The sequence below is a fragment of the Plasmodium vivax genome, chromosome 4 (assembly GCF_000002415.2).
Source record: "Plasmodium vivax chromosome 4, whole genome shotgun sequence".
Lineage (NCBI taxonomy): Eukaryota > Apicomplexa > Aconoidasida > Haemosporida > Plasmodiidae > Plasmodium > Plasmodium vivax.
Window position 1 is genome coordinate 416,463 of NC_009909.1, and position 14,222 is coordinate 430,684.

The window sequence follows — 14,222 nt, forward strand, 5'->3', positions numbered from 1 at the left end:
GGGGTTTCGTTCTTTTCTTTCGCGTAGCAGTAGATGTGTCTGTGCACAGCGCTGCGATGGCGTTGTGACAACGTTGTTCAGGCGAAGAGGCTCCCCTTGGGGGGGTCTGTCATTATGGGAGCCCAATTCCGTGCTCATACGCCCCTGTGGGGGTGTACTCCTTTCAAAGGACTTGCAATTTTTCAAGTGGCTCAAGCTGCCTAACGAGTGTTAAAAATAGAGGAGGGAATACCAATTTGGGAACCCCCAACTGCATTTGCTCCATTCTACTTAAGGGGGCACATATGACAACACGGATGCGATTTGAAGCGAACCAAAATAGGGGAACGCAAAAGGGGATACATTGTTTCCACGGGGAACCCCTCCAAGCAACGCATATTTAATGACTTCCCTTTTTGTTTACACCAATACCTGTGATGTCATAGGGAAATAAAAAAAAAAAAAAAACTCAAATGGCACAACTTACATTTTAAACGAAAAGGTGGTCAAATTTGTATTTCACTGCATGTGTGCGTCGAGAATAAATTTCCAACGTTTTCTGTCACCACAAGAGGAGGAGAATTCTTTTTTCGATCTCCCATTTTTTTTTTAAAAAAAAGGGAAATAAAAAAATGCTTTACCAGTTATGCAGCAAATTTTTAATGAAATCTTTTGCAACATTTTATTCTCCCAATTTTTTGGTCCCCCTTTTGTGAGTAAACACATAGTGACACCATTTTACGTTTGCACTGCCTTGGCGAGAGCGACTGCGAAGTGTATAGCCCTGCAGATATTCATACAGCGAGCGTGACGGCAACGGGGGGACAACATGAGGGAAGGAAAAGGGTTCCTCTACATGGCCACACTTCTCGCTGCACACTGCATGTCCGTACTGTTAACCCTAGAAATTAACAAGAGTTGTAAATACAACTTTATGAGCAGCGCCCCCAATGTGCAACACACAACTAAAGTGCGCGCCACGGGAGGAAGAAGTGAGAGAGGAGCGCAGAGCGATGAGCGGCAACTGTTTAGGGGCGCGCCGCGTGGGTTGTGCTTTCCCTCCCCCCTCTTAAGTGTCTTTCACGTCCACAACCGGGAGGAACAAACTTAGTCACCAAAGTGACGCGTTGAGCGGAGCACAAATATTAATCTGTTCCCAAATGGACACGAAAAAGAAGTAACTTTTTTTTAATTTTTTTTTTATTTATTTATTTTTTTTTTTTTTCGCGCTAGCTGGAGGTAAGATAATAGGACATGGCCATTCTTACCCCTCGAACGAGATTCACAACGATGAGTTGAGAAAATACGTTGATACAAACGACGAAGTAATATTTCCGCGTCTGCTTCGTTTCTCCCGTTTATGCATATATGTATATACGTATAAGTGCATATGTGCATGTACAGACCTGCTTTGAAAATTACCCCCCCTCATGTGCTTCAACATTTATGGCTTAAATGAGCCCCGATTAAGTCTGCACACACGCGCTAACATGCGCGCTCCTCCTCATGGGCACCTTTTTAGTGGATTAGAACCCGCACGGGAATTAAAAAAAGAAGGATTCTAAAACGAAATGAAAATATATCAATGCTGCAGATAGAAAGCGCTAGTCGGGCCCTTAAAAGTTGCTCGATGAACCCGTTAAGTGTAGACATGGTAAGGCTACGTCTGGTGTGCTTCGCGTGAGCGCAGCCGGAGCGGCGCGCGTGGGGGTATCTCCACAATTGAATCTGGTATAATGTAAGTTAATTTAATTCCGTTCATTTTGTTATTTTATTTATTTTTTTTTTTTATCGTGCGGCCATTTCGCTGTAGACGCGTTTAAGCTTCCCCTGTAGCGAAGTGGACGTGGCGCATTTAAATGTTGGTGTGTGTATTACCTGCCCCAGCTGCTACACACATGCGTATGTATTTTTACTTACTTATCCACCTGCGTCGCGCGCTCCCATTTGCGTGTCCATAGCGGCAACTGTGCAATGAACATGCTCCGCTAAAGGGAGAGCGCCGCGCGAGACGCCCCGTCAACACGTTGCTCAATCTGTTCGGCTTTACACGCCTATCTTTCATTTCAGCCATAAGGCAAATGAAAACTTCCTCCATATTAGGAACTTCCAACATGTGCATGTGCCCCACTCGCAGATCATCAACGCGTCGTCCACGCCTCAGAATTTGTTCGGTGACGCAAACAACATTAGTAACAAGCTTGGGTGTCGAAATAGCGTCAACATGGATTTAACGGCGGCGTGCACGGGATTCGTTTTCGCCTTTGCCACGGGTTCTTTTTTAAGAGTGAAAAAAGGGAGCGCACTTGCCGCATGATGAGTGTGTTCCTTTCGCGTTTGTCTTATCCTTTTTATTCGCCTTTTTCTTCGCGTTCTGCTTCTCCCTTTTGTTCCCATTTTCCCTGTCGCCACCTGCGTGTGCTTATTTTCCCCCCCCTTTTAGCGTACAACTTCTTACCCAAGTATAGGAACATCCTCATCGTGGGCAGCGACGCGCTAAGCAACTTTGTCGACTGGAGGGACCGCAACACATGCGTTTTGTTCGGCGACGCCGCAGGTGATGCATTGTGTGTGCAAACTCTCCCTACTACCGTTGCCGACACAAAAGTGGAAAGACGCTCCTTTCCCCTTTGTTGCACCCCCCCCCTCGCAGGAGCCGTCGTGCTACAAAGGACAGAACCAAATGAAGAAAACCACATATACGACTATTCCCTAGGATCGAACAGCGAACTGAATGATTTATTAACGATCAACTTCGAATGCGATAGGTACAATCTGGAAAACCCAAATATAAATAAATATGGGAAATTGAATATGAATGGGAAAGAAGTATTCAAATACACCATAAGTAATTTGCCAAGGATTGTCCAGACGGCTACACATGAGGCTAACATAAAAATGGAGGAGATTGACTACTTTATATTTCATCAGGCTAACATACGAATTATAGAGAGTGTGGCAAAGAGTTTGGGCATTCCCCTATCTAAGGTGAATGCGTTTTCTTTTTCCTTTACGATTCTTTTGCTGTATGACGGCCACCACGTTATGCGTACGCACGACAATCACGCATGGCGAACCCTTTCACTCATTTTGAACAGGTCCTGGTTAACCTAGACGAGCACGCGAACACGTCCGCCGCGTCCATCCCCCTGTGCCTATCAGAAAACGTATGAAATGGAAAGGAACGGAAAAAATAAAACTTGTAAAAGGGAATGCGTACAGGCGGGGTGCACCCCACCAACCTGTAGAGTGCCTTATACCATTCCTGCACGATCAAGCTTAACCAAATAAATAACTGCATCGTCAACTAGTGCGAATGTTCGAATGTTCGAATGTTTTACTTTTTGCATGCTTTACTAGTTGCCCCTCCTCCGATGCGTCACCACCGCCTCCCCATTTGCCCCTCTACAGATACACAGCGGGAAAATCAAAAGGAGTGACGTCATATGCATGTGTGGCTTCGGAGCAGGCATGTCATACGGATGCGTCATTTTTAAATATTAACAAGAAGGGGCGCAAATGGCACGCCGTTTGCGTTATTTTTAAAACCCCCAACATAAAGTTCTTCGAATGTTATGTTTTTGTGCATGGCGTGTGTGATGATTTATAAAAAAAAAAATTAAAAAAAATACACCCTCTTTGCTACATGTGCAGAACTGTTAACGCCTCAGATTTAACGACTTCGTTTTTTTTTTTTTTTTTTAAATTATTGTGTTTACCTCCCCGTGGTTATTTTTCTGTTCCCTCCACTGTTAATTCAATTTGTACCATTGCAAAGTTTGCTTCCTATTTTTTTTTTTCCACCCCTATACCTTTTATACATCCTTTATATTCACATTTTCGTACCTGTTGCGATTTTTGCACAAAAGAGGGAAACTCCTTTTGAGGAACTGCGAGCCGAATAAAATGGGCACACGGAAAAAAGGCGAATAAATGAGCATACGGCCGTGGGATCGTACGGATAGGCAGAAGGCAGTTGCACGTTTGTTCATGAAAAGCAGCTACACGTTTGCTCATGAAAAGCAGCTACACGTTTGCTCATGAAAAGCAGCTACACGTTTGCTCATGAAAAGCAGCTACACGTTTGCTCATGAAAAGCAGCTACACGTTTGCTCATGCGAGAAGGCAACTTTGCGGGCAATTATCCATGCCATCAAAGTGGAAGATTAAAAGCAAGCGGGGGAGCGAACCGATGAGATGCACATTTAAAATGAGAAGGAAAAAAGGAACTCCACGTTTTCTTCTCATCTCCTCAACTGTTTAGCTATTAAACGTTTTAGCTTTTACTCCCTTATCCTACCTTCTACACCTTCTTCTTTTTTTTTTTTCCTGTGATGTGGAACAACGGTAGAGTATTACTGCTGAACAGAAGATACATAATTTTTCGAAAATTTACGAGCCAAGTGAAAGTGTATGACAGCTTGAAAGTCATCGAAAGCAAAAGTTTGTATGAAGACAAAAATACGAAAATTAGCATTCGCGAGTCGTCGAAATATACCATCCCGATACCACAGTGCGACCGCTCCCTAATCAGCTCCGTCATTTATAGGGTTTTCCTGTAAGACTGAAAGATGATGCACATGTGCTTTGCACGTAGCAGCAGAATGGGAAGGAGAAAAAATATTTTTTTCCCCCAATGGATTAACACTTTAACGCGCACTATGCACATAGTTGAGTGTCCATGGAAAGAAGAATTAGCCAATCCGATTACCCCCATTTATGTATGTTTCCCCCCCTTTTCCCTTTTTACCGATTAGAAAGCATACCGAATATGGGGAATGTGCATGGAGACTAATTCACCTAATCATGGAAAGGCTGGAAAATGAAGAAATACTGAAGCTGTTTCGGATTGAGGAGTCCTTCAACATGAAGATGTATTTTTACATTTTACATTTATGGCTATTTAACAAGAGATTAAGACATGAGCAGTACCAGGGCGAGATAATCAACACGTACATTTTTGACATCACGTGGCGAATTGTGCGTGACTGGATGCTTTTGAAGGATGTCCCCGAGTACTGCTTCAACACGGAGCTTTTGAATTGCCAGGAGTACGCCTTCGGGGTGGGTCCTCTTGCCTATCGGCGCGTCAGCGCGTTGCTTCGCGAATTAGTCGCGAATTGGTTCGCAAATTAGTTCGCTAATCAGTGGCTAATTAGTTGCGAATTAGTTGCTAGTTTCGAAGCGCCTCCCCGCACTCATTCGCCATATTTTAAAATTCAGCTTGCTTTACCCACATTCGAACATCCACCGTGTCTAAATGTAGTATACTCCCCCTCCCCTGCTTGCAGTTCCTGGTGTCCCTAGACGAGGCCGCCACCAGCGTGGACATTTTCCCGTCCCTCCTGAAGGACATCTTGTGGGAGTTAGTTTGCGCGAAACGTGTGCATATACATCCGTTTGTATGTGTTTATTTGTATGTACTTACCTTCTTATACTTGAGCAGCGCAAAGTAGCAAAAATGACAAACGGCTTCTCACCCCGCACACACATATGCAGGCATCTTTATGAAAAAAAAGTAAAGAAAAGCGGAAACATAGTCACCGAGTTGAGCAAATATAGCGTTCTCCAAATGAGGCACATTTTTAATCTATCAAGCGATCATTTTCTGCAGGCATACTTTATCTGGTGTGTACTCCATTTGATATTTTTCTTTTTCAACGTTTATAGCCACCCGTTTGTAATTTTATGCAGTCAAATGGACATTTGAAAAAACAAAATGCACCTTTTGAAATTTCCCTCCCTGCCATCGGACGGACTACTTATTGGGATGCAAAGATATATGTATTTTTTTATTTTCCCTGTAGGGCCGATTTTTACAACCAAAAAAAATCCAATCGCCGTTTGCCCGCCCTGTGCCAGCAGATATCCTATGGAGGTAAAGCGAAGCAGAGAAGCGAAGCAGAAAAGCGAAGCGCCCAAAACAGAAAACACAGTTTGATACCCGTACACATAAACCCCCCCCTTTTTTTTTTTTTTTTTTGACAACATTTCAGGCTACCGTCCAAAGGACAAAAATAAATACCTCCCCTATGATGATGGAAAAAAGCTATTACCAAGAACTTACTAGGAGCAAAATTTGTGATGTGGCCCGTGCCATGCCTTCCCATGTTCCCCTTTTTATATGTTTATTTATGCGCACTTTTAACAGTGGAACATTTTCTTCTCCCCTGTGAAAATGATTGCCACTGTAAAATGCACACCTTCAAACAGTTTACCCATCATTTTAGCAACATTTTTTTAAGTCTTTAAAATTTAGTTTATTTGCATAAGAAGAAAATACAAGTGAGAAACGAATTGTAACCGCTTGGCGTTTTTATGTGTAATTTTTTTTTTTTTAATGTATTTAATTTACACTTTCATGTGCGTTTTTTTTTTTTTTTTTTTTTTCATACAATATGACATTTTTTGTAAAAGCACATTTTAAAAAAAGGCATAAAATTATAGCCTTACAATATGTGTAATTTTTTTTTTTTTTTTTTTTTGTTCATATAGTTTTACCTTTATTTCATTTAAAAAATTTGCTACACGTTTACGCATATATATGTATACTTTTGCGTAAACGTACACGTATGCGTTTTTTTTTATTCCCCATTTAAATGCTAAAATAAGATAATTTGTAATTTACTTTTGCTGAACTGTTTTTTTCCCCCTTTTCTTTCTGTTTAAAACGTAGTAGTAGTAGTAGTAGAACACTTGGCCTGGTAGCCCTATTACAATTATCACCCTTTTGTACAATTATACGTGTATGTATTTTTTCCTTTTGGGTGGGTGGGGCACTTCGGAATGGAATGTAAATGTTTTATGCGCCTGAAAATATGAATACCTGATATGTATTTTCGAAGGACCTTTGCGTAATTTATAAACGTACGCGCCTTTCGCAAACCTTTGGGCGTTCCCCCCAGTTAATTTTTTTTTTTTTTGTGTTATTCAGGGTTTAGGGTTCAGGACTGGACCCCTACCCCCCAGCGTACATATACATGTACATATCCATATACATACATATATATTTATTTACACGTATACATAATGTGCTAGATTAAAAATGAAAAATGGAAAAGAAAAGTAGCTACAAAACGGTGTTACTAGGCGAATCGTCAGTGGGCAAATCGAGCATAGTTTTGCGTTTGACGAAGGATACCTTTCACGACAACACGAACACAACGATAGGTGCCTCCTTCTGCACATATGTGGTCAACATGAACGAGCTGAAGATGAAAAGCTCCAACAGTGGCATCAACAGCAACAGCAGCACCACCACCAATATTAACATCAGCAGCAACCTTAGCAGCAACAGTAATGATAATTTCTCTTTTAATAAAGAACACCTCAAAAATAATGAAGGCCCATGTAATATAAAATTTGATATATGGGACACCGCGGGACAGGAAAGGTATGCAAGTATCGTCCCCCTATACTATCGAGGCGCCACGTGTGCCATAGTCGTTTTCGACATTAGTAATTCAAGTAGCCTAGATAGAGCCAAAACGTGGGTAAATCAATTAAAAATCAGTAGCAATTATATAATAATTTTGGTTGCGAACAAAATAGATAAAAATAAATTTCAGGTAGATATGCTAGATGTGCAGAAGTATGCCCAGGAAAACAATCTGCTCTTTATTCAAACAAGCGCCAAGACAGGTGCGAACATAAAAAATATTTTTTACATGCTTGCTGAGGAAATATATAAAAATATTATAAGTAATAAAAGCAACGTAGATAGCAAAGCCGCCAGTAGTAATCTGATAAACCTAGATAGTGAAAAGCATCCCAGGAAAAACTGCTGCTAGGTGTTTTGTTTATGTGTGTAACAATTTGCAAATGTTTTCGCAGCAAGTGTTTTTTTTTTTTCCCCATTTGCCTTTTTTCCTCCTCCCCATTCGCTTATTTTGTTAATTTGTGTAAAACGAAAGATTGATTCAGTTTTTTTTCAATTTAAAAGTTGCATATGAATAATTAAAATAAAAGCACAAATTGAATGCTACCTTTTTTGCACTGCATAGTGTGCCATTTTAATTTTATATGCACTCATGTGTACAAATCAGTGATTCATACATTTGCAAGTATGTACAAATATTTGAATAACCCCCCGTGCGCAAAAATTTAGTTTTCACATTATTTTGAATGTCCAACCTTTTCGCGCTTGTTGATATCACGAAAAATGCCCCGAAAAACTGTCTTTTCACTTTATAAATATGTACACGCATAGGGACCTATGCGTATGTATCTATGCATGCATTTGTACATTTATGCTTGTACACATACACACGCACGTGCGTACATTTGTTTAAACAAATTAAATAACACAATGAATTAAAATAATTATATGCCCTCACACCTTCCCCCGCTTGCTTGGAACAGCATGATGTCGATTGTGTACAGAAATGTCCCTTCCTCATTTTTAATGTTGAAATTTTGCACCCATAGGTACCTCGGATGCATGTCCTGTAAAACCCTGAACACCTCCATGTGAAACGCCGATGATGAGGCAGCACTCTTTTGGAACTTTTTGCTACTAGAAAGGTACATGTAAAGTTGAAATAGGATAAATTTGCCTCTATCCATCTTCAAGAATTTAAATAAATTTACGATATCGCTTAGGAAAAGATCCGCTTCGTGGGTGCTCCTTTTTAGAAAGCCCTTATTTGTGCTACTCTCACAATTCTGCAAAGTTGCTACTTTATTAAGAACATTTAGATTTACAGCATTGTCGCTATATGCGCCCGTAACCTTTTTGGGGTTATTGCCTACACTGCACTGATCGCCGTTTAGTACCACGTCATGCGCACCGCCTCCATGCTTTAGCTTGGTAAAATGTGTGCCGCATTTCGGAGGACACAGCGCATGTTTGTACGTCTTCTCTCTATGAAAGCTTTCAAAATAGTCATAAAATAGCACAAAGAACGTGTTTGACATTTCGATATAATCATCTTCCGATATATAGCACGTAATCTTCTCAAAGAGCTTATTTTCCACATTTTCGTTAAAATTGTAAGAAATTTGTCCGTATCCTTCTACCAACTTTTCCAAAATTTCGGAGACGTAACCATATATTTCGTACACATATAAGTGATTAGCTATGTAGAGCAGTTTTTTTAACAGGTTCATTTTTAAGCACATACTGCAGAACGCCTCCATAAATAGCTGCACGTAGATATGTCTATTTTTTAGGTACAAAAATATATCTAACTTTATTAAGCATTCAATAATTTTGCTCATATTTATAAATAAATCACGTTTCGCACTTTCCGTGGGAATATTTCCCCAATTTGTCTTCGTAGTAGCGTTATTTGAAGCCTTCCTACATGCAAAGCTGTTGCCGTTCTTTTTTGCGTTAACCTTTGCAATTTCATTTTTCAAAGTTCCTAATAACAAATTTTCACTAATTTCGTATCTATATTTGGAATTGGACAGGGATATTAAAACTTTTGATAAGTTATCCAAGGAAATGTGCTTATATGTGTTTAAATAATTTCTAGCCAAATCATCCATGATATTATATTTCAAACTAATTAACTCCTTTCTGTGGTACCTGCTATTTGAGTTGTTTTCTGTAAAAAATTGGAACTTAGAACAAGTTAGAAGAATTAAAGATATAACATCCTCGTTTAGCATTGTATTGCGTTTAAAATAGTTGTACGCTTTATAAACGTGGTACCAAACATTGTTTATATGCTCAAAAGGAACAATTCTATCGAAAAATAAATTATTCAGAAAGATTAGGGAACATACATACTGATCTCTTTGGAAGTTCTTTTCTTCATGAAGGTTTTTAATATAAAGGTTGCTGACTTTTAAAACGTTTTTGCAAAATAACTTTTGAACATCACTCGCAATTAGGTTGCTATGTGCTGCTCTATTTTTCACATTTTTGTATACATAAGAAAGGTCATTCAAAACGTAGATATATGTATCATTAAATCTCGTTATTGAATTCTTATTTACTATAAAATAATACAAGATGCACGAGATGTTATTAAACAGTAAATAAAAATCATACGAATTGTGCAGCTGTTCTGCCTTTGCGAAGGAGTTAGACAGAACTTTAATGGACAACAAATCACTAACTTTCAATTTGAAATTAAAATCCAAATAATTTTCTATTTTGTAAAAATAATATTCGCTTCTCTTCCCCATCTTTATTTTCTGCAAATTTTCCAGACTCATCCCATTAGATGCGTCAACATCACTACTATGTATAATATGTACTGCATCTTTATTATTCATTTTTAGGCATTTCTCCAGGAACCTATTTGACGCATCTAAGCCGAATTTCAAAGTAGCGCAGAATAAAACATTATTGGTAAAATACCTCCTTCTTAATAAAGCAAAATGTATATTTTTTATAGAAATGAGTGAAATGGAAAGAGCCTGAAGATTTTCAAATTTTACATTCGGAAAAGTTTTTAGTAAATGTTCATACAACAGACCAAGGGTGTTGTCCATAATTTTATTTAAAACATTTTTATTATTTACCGAATTTAGTAGTGTGCTATAATTTACATCCAAGAGGACCTTTTTTTCGTTTTCTCTTTCTCTCAAAAGTTGATAGATGCATAAAATCACGTCCTTTAACTTGGAAACTACCGAAGCAGTGCAATGTACCTCTTTCTTAATCATGTCACAGTATATATTCACCAATTTTACGAGATAGTCCACGTTTTCGTCCATTAAATTGTTATGAACATTATCCACAAGTTTACTGTCTATGTTAATATTCTTACTTAAATTGTCAACGTATAACTTTAATATGTTTACAACGTTTTTCTTTTCAATTTTATCTATGTCTTCTAACAACTTGTCATAACATTTCTTGTAAATTTCATCTTTGCTCATTTTGAGCGCGTAATTCCCCTTGTTTTTTAATTCCCTGAAATGGTATACATTAAACATGTTTTTCCCCATTAGCCGTTCATCAAAAATAATGCTAGAATCATTATTAATGAGATATGTGTTTAATATAAAAAGGACCTTATAAATTTCATGACCAAAAAGATATAAATTACCAAAGACATGGTTAAAATAAAAATTATAGAAAAGAGACAACTTCCTGTCACTTTTATTCCATCTAAAAAAATAAACCATAAAATGAATTAATTCATTTCCGCTCATTTCATGCACATATTTAATCAATCTATTGCAAATTTTTCCTAATAGTTCCCTTCTATGAAAATGTAGATCCTTTTCACTGAATTCGAATTCGTTTATTTTGCGTAAAACGGTTTTATCTACACCCTTTATTGCCACGAAAAAATCACCATCGCGACTAAAATTTTTGTCCAACTCATCAAATGTTTTTATGCTTTGTACTATTTCACTAAAACTTATATAGTTAAAACATTTTTTATATTCATTTAGCAAATATTTGTATATTACCTTTGCACTAATTCCTTCATATTTCTCATTTTTGTCCCTGGGTAAATTTTTCAATAACATTAACCTATCACATATATTTGAGTTACCATTAAAAAGCGAGTATAACTTTTTTTTCCCATAGCATTCCTTTTTTTTCTTACTATTTTGACAATTCAAATTTATAGTAGCAAAATTTGACTTTAAATATACACATTTTAAAGGAGATGAGTATTTTTTCATGCAAAGTATTTTTGTTTTCCTTAAAACAATCATAATGTTAGCGTTCTGACTCCTTGAGAAGCCCAAAAGAGTTGTGCTTTTCCCCTCTATACTTTGTTAGCTTCGTTTTATCATTACATGGCTTCATTTTCTCGAAAAAATGAATGATATTGTACGTAACTCAAAACGTAAGTTTAAAAAAATGAAATTTTATATTTTTTTTCATTACAAATATAGAATGGTTTTTATAAAATTTCTTCATTTCGTGAACTGCGTTTATTCAATTATTATTTTTTTTGTTTCACGTTAGCTCTTTACAGTCGTCGTCAATTGCACGAACTTAAATTTGCTAAATTAACGAAGGTATTAAAACATCCTCACCCCACACATTACGCACAGCAAAATATAGGATAAAATTTATATATTTTAGGTGAATTATTGAATATATAGTTATAAGGGATGAGGTGTTAATTTATTTTTTTTAAATATATTTATACACCACAAGAATGACACTGGTATGATTTTCTTTCTTTTCTGTTGTTGTCTCTTGACAAAAGTGACGTATAAAAACTGCGTTCTGCATGATTTTTTTGGGGCAAGAGGGTTATAAAACTTCCAAGGAACGTATATACCATTGATTTTTCATTATCCTTTCGATATAATTTTTACCGAATAAGTTAATGTGAGCACCACCTTAAGCATGATAATATTGTAAAAAAATAAAAAAGAAGTGTTAATGCAATTCGTGGCGAAACTGTATACAATAGATTTTATATGTGTCCAAGAAAAGTAAGAGTTAAAAAAAACGTTGAATAATGAACTTCTATACAATATAATACAATGTGTACACATGGTAAATGTAAATGGAGAGCATATATTTTAGCAAAAGTGAAATGTTTGAAAAAACAACGTAGGTTGTATATTAAAAGAAGTAAAAAAATATATATCTATTGAAAAGGACTACGTATTGCCAATAAAAGTTAAATGAATAACATAAGTACACGATCTGCAGTTGTGTAAGCAAACTCGTTATTTGACATATGCAAGAAAAAAATGTAGAGGGCTTTCTAAAACACGTGCAAAAAGTGAAATTTCATGGGTTCTATATGAAAAGACTTCTTCTGAAAGAAACTCCCCTATTATTTCTTGCACATTATTGAGCGTAAATTTAAAAAGGTGAATGCAAATATAGGTAAAAAGCATTCAGAACAGTTGTTCAAAAATGTTGAAAACATTTCCTGTTATAGCTTAAATCCAAATTCGCTTCAAGCATTGTTATGTCTTACACAGAATTATTTTATTAACAAGAAAGCATTTTCGTCTACTATTATAATTTTGATTGTCTTTAATATACGACTGTGCATTTGCTTCATAATGTTGTATTTTTTATCGTATAACTTTACTGGAAGAAATTACTTCCATAACCATTCTGCATTAATTACTTTTCTTTTGATTCCATTTAGTTTTTGAAATGAAATAACACGTTTCTAAAATATGTATATAAACATAAGATAAAATGTTTGATACTCAATATAACATAAAGTTGTTGATGTTGGTCTTTAAGGTAAAATTACCTGAAATAATAAATCAGTTTTGATATAGACTCAAATTGGAAAGGGAGGGTAGAAACAGGTTTATTTTTGCTAAGTAATACTCTTAACGTATCTTTGGTTTCAAGCATTTCTGTCTTTTATGTCATAAGTACTAATTCTTTCACCAGATGGGAAAGAAAATAAAGCATTAAAGAATAAATTCTATGTTTTATATGTATATCATTATAACAAACATTTCCCGTTTAACTATATAGAGTTTTTTCAAGTGCCCCACAGGAAATTCAATCTAATTGTAACGAGCGCATTACTTTAAGATTAATACTTCTGCATTGAGTTTCACAGTATTTAACTGCTTTGGCTCTTAACGTTCTTGGGCTAAATTAACCTATAACAAAATATTTTACAAGGGGATTTACTATACAGCTTGAATTTCCTCGATATGCAACACGTCATATACAACGGATTTTTAGAATCCGTATGATTTTTCTACGTTTGCTAAATATTTAGACTGTTGATACATTATTTATTAAATTCTGTTCTTTGTGTTGCATTATTCTTGTCTAAAAAACATTATAGGGCAATATGTGTACACAATTAAAGGGTGGAAAATGGCTTGTTAGCTTGGACAGAGTTGTGTTTTGATCTTCTCTTTAGGAATGTTCTCAGAGGAATATGCATAGAATAGTTATAATTATAAAAAAAGTTTCTTTTTACATAAAACGCACTGTTACACACATGTTTTATAAATGAATAATTTATAAAAACAAAGGAACTATACTTGCGCAAAGTTTTATCATTAGAAAATATGATTATAAATCATCATCGAAGAAGTGTGATGTCCATTCAAACATTAAAATTTCTTTTATGTTTTAGTATCATTTACATAATACAGTTGGAATAAAAAGAAATCATTTTCTTATATATCGTATCTTTTATTAAATGGGCATTAAAAATATGTACGAAACAAACATGATTGTCTTTAATAAGTTAAAAGGAAACATAATATTTAACAGTATTCTTATTTTACTAGAAAAAATATTAATTACAATAATAATTAAAAAGAAGATAATTCTTCTAAAAGTATAAAAATTAACACTAAAAATAAAAAAAAAAAGT

At 36.2% G+C, this 14,222-nt stretch overlaps 4 protein-coding genes across 4 annotated transcripts, besides 5 other annotated features; 3 read left to right on the top strand and 1 right to left on the bottom strand.

Moving 5' to 3' along the window:
- Positions 1–808: 808 nt before the first annotated feature.
- Positions 809–3,152, top strand: PVX_002960 (beta-ketoacyl-acyl carrier protein synthase III precursor, putative; the record flags this gene model as incomplete). The annotated part of the gene is made up of 7 exons (XM_001612881.1): positions 809–971; positions 1,213–1,304; positions 1,502–1,633; positions 2,117–2,252; positions 2,423–2,536; positions 2,633–2,967; positions 3,078–3,152. The coding sequence occupies 7 exons, from the start codon at positions 809–811 to the stop codon at positions 3,150–3,152; spliced, it is 1,047 nt and encodes a 348-aa protein (XP_001612931.1).
- Positions 1,173–1,215: a microsatellite.
- A 680-nt stretch (positions 3,153–3,832) lies between the features above and the next one.
- On the top strand, positions 3,833–6,049 carry PVX_002965 (hypothetical protein, conserved; the record flags this gene model as incomplete). Its single annotated transcript, XM_001612882.1, has 7 exons — positions 3,833–3,954; positions 3,978–4,537; positions 4,737–5,043; positions 5,271–5,344; positions 5,479–5,607; positions 5,787–5,857; positions 5,976–6,049. Exons 2-7 carry the CDS (start codon positions 4,314–4,316, stop codon positions 6,047–6,049), a joined length of 879 nt encoding a protein of 292 aa, XP_001612932.1. The 5' UTR covers positions 3,833–3,954; positions 3,978–4,313.
- A 309-nt stretch (positions 6,050–6,358) lies between these two features.
- Positions 6,359–6,380: a microsatellite.
- A 74-nt stretch (positions 6,381–6,454) lies between these two features.
- Positions 6,455–6,475: a microsatellite.
- A 487-nt stretch (positions 6,476–6,962) lies between these two features.
- Positions 6,963–7,000: a microsatellite.
- Positions 6,978–7,769, top strand: PVX_002970 (small GTPase rab5, putative; the record flags this gene model as incomplete). Its single annotated transcript, XM_001612883.1, has 1 exon — positions 6,978–7,769. Exon 1 carries the CDS (start codon positions 7,032–7,034, stop codon positions 7,767–7,769), a length of 738 nt encoding a protein of 245 aa, XP_001612933.1. The 5' UTR covers positions 6,978–7,031.
- Positions 7,217–7,290: a microsatellite.
- A 532-nt stretch (positions 7,770–8,301) lies between the features above and the next one.
- PVX_002975 (hypothetical protein, conserved) lies at positions 8,302–11,607 on the bottom strand (the record flags this gene model as incomplete). Its single annotated transcript, XM_001612884.1, has 2 exons — positions 8,302–10,510; positions 10,556–11,607. 2 exons carry the CDS (start codon positions 11,605–11,607, stop codon positions 8,302–8,304), a joined length of 3,261 nt encoding a protein of 1,086 aa, XP_001612934.1.
- Positions 11,608–14,222: the final 2,615 nt, after the last annotated feature.